At 23.7% G+C, this 8,176-nt stretch overlaps 1 protein-coding gene across 7 annotated transcripts in view; it reads right to left on the bottom strand.

The window, feature by feature from the left end:
* Positions 1 to 8,176, bottom strand: part of LOC111615968 (NGFI-A-binding protein 1-like) — a 296,726-nt gene that overhangs the window by 196,753 nt on the left and 91,797 nt on the right. For 3 of the 7 annotated variants that reach the window (XM_023357401.1, XM_023357402.1, XM_023357400.1), the window contains exon 2: positions 4,157 to 5,095. The exons of the other annotated variants lie outside the window; for them this stretch is intronic. In XM_023357401.1, coding sequence (XP_023213169.1) covers positions 4,157 to 4,343 — 187 coding nt within the window. In that variant the 5' untranslated portion in view covers positions 4,344 to 5,095. The remainder of the gene's footprint in view (positions 1 to 4,156; positions 5,096 to 8,176) is intronic. 7 annotated transcript variants of the gene reach the window in all.

Below are 8,176 nucleotides of genomic sequence, written 5' to 3'. Positions count from 1 at the left end.
AAAAAAATTATATATATATATATAGTATTTAAATTACAGCAATGTATAAAAGACAATACATGAATATATCTGGCAATATGTTTGTGGTAACCAGTTTTTCTAGTTAAGTTAACCAGACCTGTTTCAGAATAATTTTCATGGTTATGTGTCTGAAGGTCTTTACGAAAAATTATATTGATATCCCTGTACAGGCAACTATAACAAATGAAAAAGTTGAACATTGTATACAGAAAAAGTATAACGGAGATGCTCAGAACTGAAAATTATTAATCATTACCAAAAATCTTAAATGTTTATTAAAGTATTTGAAATTTTAAGATAATCATAAGATATTTTAATAAATATTTAAGAAAATTTTAAATATTTATTAAAATATTAATGCTCTTATTTCAAATTTTAAGATTTCTTTTCTCTATTTGTCTCTGTCTTCAACTTGTAATTTAGTATCTTGCTACATAGAAGTTATTTCATTTCATAAATAGGAATATTTTGTATCTATTTCAACCATATTCTTAATCTAACATTTAATTTTTAGGATTTTCGATAAAGCATAAGAAAAACAATTAAAGATAAAAGCAATTCACACTGAATAAAATCAGTTTTTGTTATTTTTTTAATTCGTTTTGAATTTTTCTAAGTATATTTATAGAGATTTTTTCTTATAAACGAAAAGAAATGATTTTGTGTGTAACTTGTTATGATAATTTAATAAATTTAAAAATTATGAATGCAACTTGTTTTATACTTATATTTAATTCCAATTATGTCCTTTTTATGAATATCGTAAGACTTTTGATCTGAAACAGAACATCAGAAAGAAAAATATAATTGTATTTTCTTTTATATACTGTAAATTTTCTTAGATTCAAACATTAATATAGTCTCGGTAATTTAAAAAATCTAAATAAAGATATAGGTCTAATCTTTCTGCTAAACATATTACAAAAAAGTCTTTAGGTTAAATAAAATTTTACAGGTTTCATCTAAAATGATGAAAAATTAAAGCTCTTTCCATATTTTATCAATGTGTATATTATCTATAATCTTATCTCTTTTATTGACTAATTACTAGGGTTGTATTTTAGTAATTACTATTAAACCTTTAAATTATTTAAATAAATTTCTACATTTAATTAAAATAATTACTTATAAATTCATTTAAAAATTCTGAAACAAAGAGCAAGGTATATTTAATTAATTAGAAATATAGAAGTGTTACATTTTACCATATCTGAACTGAAAAAAAGAAGTTATATACTAATCTATTTTGGATTTATCCAATTAGGAAAAAAGATCGAATTATATGATTTTCCTCCTCAATTTGGACAAATCACATATGTTCATCTCATTTAAAATTAATTGCATTTACAAATAAACAATTCTTATTTCATTGATTTTATTTTTGAACACATTAAATTTAAGATCTTTATAAATTCTATGTTAGCCAATAAAACATAAATTCTGATTTTAAATATTAGGCCTATTATTTTCCTAACACATTTAACATTAATATAAGCATATTTTAAAAAATTTTTGTAATAAATTAGTATATTTTAATGAAAAATATTTTTTGAACCATTGTAATATTTCATTAAAATGCTAGAATATACTGTACTAAGATTTTATTGAAAAATTTCAATTAACAACAGCAAACACTTACAAGATAATTGCAAATACAAGTCTTTCATTAACAATACCCAAATAGAGAATGTTATTTAGATCAAATCATTGACGTCAATTGTTTATATGCTCGAATACTTTAAACGTTTCAGGAAAGATTGATCAAATTTTCAATTTATCTTTCAAATAACAAATACGACAAGTTAACTAAACGAAAAAGATTAATCGAACTACTTAGATCTGTTTTATATATCTTAATTTATCATCTTATTTGTTTATTTTTTTTAAATCGGACTTATTTAAATAAAGATTCACGATCTATTTGAGTTTCTTTCTTACTCATAGGCCTTTTCATTTGTCATTTGACTTTGCGATTATCTTAAAATAAGAATAAGCTATTAGAATTTATTCAAACTCTGAACAGAAACATGAAATATATGAATGACAAGACGGAATTTACCTATTCATATTTTAAAATAATAAATAGCATTTTTTTATTTAGTGGATAAGTAACACGTGTATTAAATATGGTATCTCTCAGCAGGGAATAAATCGGTATGCAATTTACTATCCATAAAACTTACAATTATGTATATATATATTTATAGCCACAAGTTATAAATTATCGATAAAATGGCATGTTTTTATATGAATATTATGATAAAATATATTATTTCAAAACTCCAAATTTTGCAATAATCTGTGCTTAATAGTAATAAGCAATGAGGAATCAAATATATTTTTTTTGTTCTAATAAATTCCGAAAAAATTCAGCATAAAAATTAGCTTCAAAATACTGCATGAAAACAAAAAAAAAAAAAAAACTTGAAAGTAAATTTCAAAATGTTAATGTTTCACACTAAAACAAGTATAAGCCTAGAACTGAAGGAAAATATTTGTGTCGAAAATTTATTTTATATTTATATAGACTTCATTTATTAAAATATTAAAAAGAAGATTACCTTTTCATTGATCTATTGATCTATTTAGACGTTGTCTGAATGATCAACGATAAATCTGAATTACTATTAAAAACACGTTTTTTAAAAGGATTTCCAGATCCACATCGTTATCATAGTTCTAAATATTTTAATATAGGCTTAAATTTATATTAAAAAAAAGTGTTAGAAAAATCTAATGATAGCATGTTTTACAACATTTATTTCTATCTTTAAAAAAACATTCAAAAAAAATTTTAATTACTATAATTGATGTTACTGATAGATTATAATATATATCAGCTGAATCAAATATCTCATTTTCAATCATAAATCAGGAAGCTAAGAATTAAATATTTCTTACTAAAAAATAAGTCAAATTTAAAATGAAAGATGTAAATTATGTATCCTATGAAATTATGAATATAACTGAGAAATTTTAAGAAAATTAGCAAAATTAAAGCCTTTAAATATTTCATAATATTTAAAGGCTTTAATAATATTTAAATAAACATCATATCAATAGTGAATACAGATATTTTTGCTTCATTCTAAGCAAGAAAAATATAAATAAAAATAGGATGAAGTTCACATTAAATATAGTTCAAGACAATATTTTTTTTGCCTATTCATTATTTTACAAATGAATTAATTAATGAACCAGCCATATTTTTTCATTTAAAGAAAAATCATTTTTTTTGGTTCCATAACAAGATTTTTACATAAATATATATTTTGATATTCATATAAATTTTAAAAAATATGTCTAATTAAATTAAAGTCTTTCGGGGATTTATTTTTGTCAGTAAAGGAACGAAGTCTGAAATAAAAACAGGGATTTTTTTTATCTACTTTTACTTGTTTTTACATAAAATAAGCCTATTTGCAATTAATGTTTATCAAGAATAATTCCAATGATAATAGACAAAATTTTCAGAAGAAACATAAAAAGTTTAAAAGCTATGATAATTGCAAAGAAGAAAGCTTCATGTTTTCAAGAATAAAACAATTTCGCTTATATATAAGCAAGTATTGACAGGATTTTATAAACAATCTAGCTTATAAAAAAGTCTTTTAAAATAAATAGTTTTTAATGTTCAACGAGTTTCATTTCAAAATTGAATATCTTTTAAAAAATATAGATTAATAAGCATTGTGTACAATGAAAATTCTATCCCTTGAAATCCGAATAATTAGGTTTTTCCACATGTTTTAAATATAGCTATAAAAATTGAAGTTTTATTGCAATTGAATACGCAGACAATATTAAACATATATAAATAAGTTTTCGTTAAAATTTTGCAATTTTAAAAATTTTGTATTTTTTGAAAATTTAGTTATTGAATCATTTTAGTTTCTGTTTTCTAAACAAATGCTACAAACTGAAATGAAAGTATAAAAGAAATTTGAACTTGGTGTTAGTCACTTTTTTGATAAAATTTTCAAGTACATAACTGATTATTAGTCTCTTTCCAGTAATGTGTTATCTACACTATATTTATTGGTTTCTAAAATATTAATAATCTATAGTTTATACAAAATGAATTTAAATATATTAGCGAAAGTGTAGATAAAATCAAAAACACCCAAAAACTTACTTGTTCCGTTTGCATTCCGAGAGAGTATACGATTACCCATGCATCCAGCAGGGCCTGGTGGAGGTGGAGGTCCACCATGTCCTGGCCCAGGACCAGGGCCTGGTCCCGGACCGGAAACTGATGCAGCGGCTTCTGAAGTCACGGGTACAAGGCAGTGGTTCAAATATTCTCGGACTTGCTGCTCCATGGAAGGTGCACAGTAATAAGTAGAATTGATACAGTTCGGAAGCCAAAGTCAGGCACTTGAGCAACAATACAAGCACAACTCGGACTTCTGGAAAGGCTGTACACAATTTTAGTTTTTTGTCCTTTCAAACTCTGTTGGTTGCAGCGATCCGGTGATTGGTTTTAAATACATCTAGTACTGTGAGTGGCGCTGACCACACACACTTTCAAATCTTCACTCTTCAACGAAGTTGGCGTAACTTTATTAAAAATACTTCTTTCTTCTCTTAGAAGTCCGGATCTTTGCAAAAATAGAAGTTTTTTATATGAGGCATCACAGCATCACAGACTAGAAGACTGATGCTGCGCAGATCCTCTGCGCTGACATCTGATCCTATTTAGGCACCATACCCACCAAAACAATATCACAGGTAGTGGGAAGGGCAATCACGGACTAAATGACCATCAACTAAATACTGACTGTACTTTGTAGAACCATCCATTTTTATATGGTGGGTATGGCTGCATTATCAGCAGAAAAAGCCAGTTGCATAAATCACAGTCACGACCCATAAGCAATCAGGTTGATTAGAAGGTAAGCCCATTTCAGTTGAAGAAATTAAAAGTCTACTGTAAGCTGGACTGGTAGTAATGTCTGTTTCTTTAAGAAGTGGCCTGGTGGCTACTCTTGGAATGATGATGACATACAGGTACAAATATTCGGATACATGCCCCAGACGATGGTGTGGTGGTCTGATGAGTGTACCAGTTTGCCTTAAAAAAGATATTATTCCTTACCAATAAAAATATAAGTGTGTCTAGTTATGCACTACTATTTTTAAAAATGAAATAAATTAAAATAAATTAACAGAATTTTTTTGTAAACTATGCATACTTTTATATTTAAAACATTAAATATTAATTAAATATAGGATGACGCTATAGATAGAATGAATCGAATGGAATTTTTGACACACTTCAATCTAAAATTTAAATGAAAAATACTAAGTTTTATGGATAAGAGTAGAGTTGAACTTACATGGCTTGTTTATTGAAAAATATCATCGAAAAATAGAAATAAATTTCATTTTAAGCAATTGCAATCGTAAATAAACTATTTAGGTTAACATTAAAAAAATAATAATAATAATAATTCTGATTTGACAGTATTTCAAGACAAGTAAGTTCATTCTCATTGAATTACCTTTCAGTTCAAATTATCCTCTGGGTCAGAAAAATACTTTAGAAATATTAAAGTTTAGAATTCACCAACAAATTAAATAATTCAAACTCTAGAATATTTAAATAAATATTTTGATCATTTGAAAAGGAAATATAGAATTATTCTGATACTAAACCATATTTCAATAGTGAATAAATTCAATATGATATTTAATCTACTTGATATAATTTATTGCCTACCTTATAATTAATATCCCATTTGTTATTAATTTTCGAAATATTTATTTCTAACTCGACTTTGACTATACTAAATACATATTATACAGTCAATTGCTGTCAGAGGATAATATGTAAACCTATAAATGTTTTATTGATAAAATATATTATATCTTATCAATTAGATATTGCAATCCAATAACATTTCTTGAAAATATAATTAAATAAAATTCTGCTACAATTTTATAAATTTGAAAATTATGAAATACTGTTGATTTGAATATATTTAAAACTAAACAAATTAATTTATGTGAACTAATTAAATCATACATAATTATCTATTTATCTTGACTATAAATATAAATTTTTATAATAGAGAAGCAATCTTCTGAGCAATTAACAATATTTATACTGTATGATTATATTTATATATATATATATATACTGTATAATAAAATGAATTACATTTTAATAACATAGTTATTTTAATCTACAAGTAATGGGCTATTTTTATTTGTATCTTAATGGATTTTATATGAAAGATAGACATGAAATATACGTATTATTATTATTATTCAAGACCATTGAAAATCTGAATATCTATTTTTCACAATAAAAACAAATTTATATAAATATTTCTTGAAAAATTCAATTTTTCATGACTATTAACATTCTGAATATGATTAATTATTCATTTTATTCATTTTGTTTAATTATTATAAATAATTTTGCTAACATGTCTGTAAAAATAATCTAATTTTAACAATCGAAATTATTAATTATTTTAAGTAAAATATTAAAATTGTATTTCATACGTTTTACTTATAGAGGCAAAATATATATAACTTAGTGATTAAATAATTAGTAAAAATATTTTGGATGAAAATGTCCGAGCTGAAGTGGAGTAATTCTATAACTAAAATAAAACTATTTTTCTATAAAATTTATTTTTTAACTCAAAAATATATATTTAAGATAATATTAAGCATAATCTTTACTTATCATTATCATAATCTAATACGAAATTTTATTGTTAAAAACTTTTTCAGTTAATTATTAATGGAATAAGAATAGATTTATGATTGACTTGCTTTAATAAATGATTGACATGAAAGCTACTAAACATATTAGCAATTATAATAAATAAATTTCAAAGTGTAAATTTTTAATCTGATTTTCAATTTTGTATCTTTTAAAATAATAGCTATTCAATTTAAGACTGTATTAACAATTTCAATTAGAATTCAATGCTTCAAATAATTTTTAAATGAATATTTTCTAAGCAGACTACTATTTTTTTCAAAAACATTTTCAAAATTTGAAATCGATTCTAAAATAAAATAAAAATGTTCTATTCTATTTATTAAGCATGCCTGAGAATAATTTCATTAAAAAATCATTTTTATTTCCTGATTTTTGTTTAAATTATATTTAAAATTATCAATTATTAATTGGTTTTTCTCATATTTTTTGTTGGAATTTTATTTCTTTATTTAATAAACTGCAGACTAAACAGTTATGTAGAGAATTTGTTTCTATTTATATTACATCTAATCATACATGCTACATAATTTGCTCACCTGATTTAATTCAACAAACAATCAAAAACTAGAAATAAGTATGTTTGCATTACCCATTTATAAAATGAATATGCCACATAAATATGCTTTTAGATAAACACATGGCTATCTTCTTAAAATACATATGTATGATTTTATAGATGTATGATTAATACAGCCTTTCATTAAATAAAAAATTACTATGCCAGTTATATATAAAAATCATTATAAATTGTTAAACATTGTAATTATTGGATTTAATTATTTTGATATTTATGAATAGTATTATTACTTTATTTACTTTCTAGATAAATATAAAATCGAAACACTTCGACTTAGTTTCCATAGGCCCATTTAGTCGTTAATTGCAATATGTTATTTAAATATGCAATAAATATACTTTTAATATTACATTTTACTTCTATTAGAAGTATATACATGAGAGAATAATACTTAAAAATTTGTTTTAAAATATGACATGTGTTATTTGGTAGGTGAATAATTGAAAATAAAGAGATATCTAACAACCATATAACAGTAAAACTAAATTATATTGCTGCTTAAAAAGATAATGAGAAAAAGTTACACTGGATGCATACTATTCTACGAAACACTTGAATTGTATTTTGTTCTTGTGTCTTAAAAATATATTCATAAATGTAAACGGACTGATATAAAATTTAATGTTAAAACTATTATTATTACTTAGATGGTTTAGTAAGGGACGGTTTCAAGAATAGGTCAACGACTCGATCCATTAAAATATTGCAAAGAAATAAAAATATCACAACAAAGTTATCACCGGTTGTCATGGTTGCTATGGTGATGATTTTTCTATAACTCCAAACATGTTCTATAATAAGACTTTATAAATTGATTTGTGTAATGAGTATAATGA

This window comes from Centruroides sculpturatus, unplaced genomic scaffold (genome assembly GCF_000671375.1).
Source record: "Centruroides sculpturatus isolate CEXI.00-Female unplaced genomic scaffold, Cexi_2.0 scaffold216, whole genome shotgun sequence".
Taxonomy (NCBI): domain Eukaryota; kingdom Metazoa; phylum Arthropoda; class Arachnida; order Scorpiones; family Buthidae; genus Centruroides; species Centruroides sculpturatus.
This window is presented reverse-complemented; position numbering and strand designations above follow the sequence as displayed.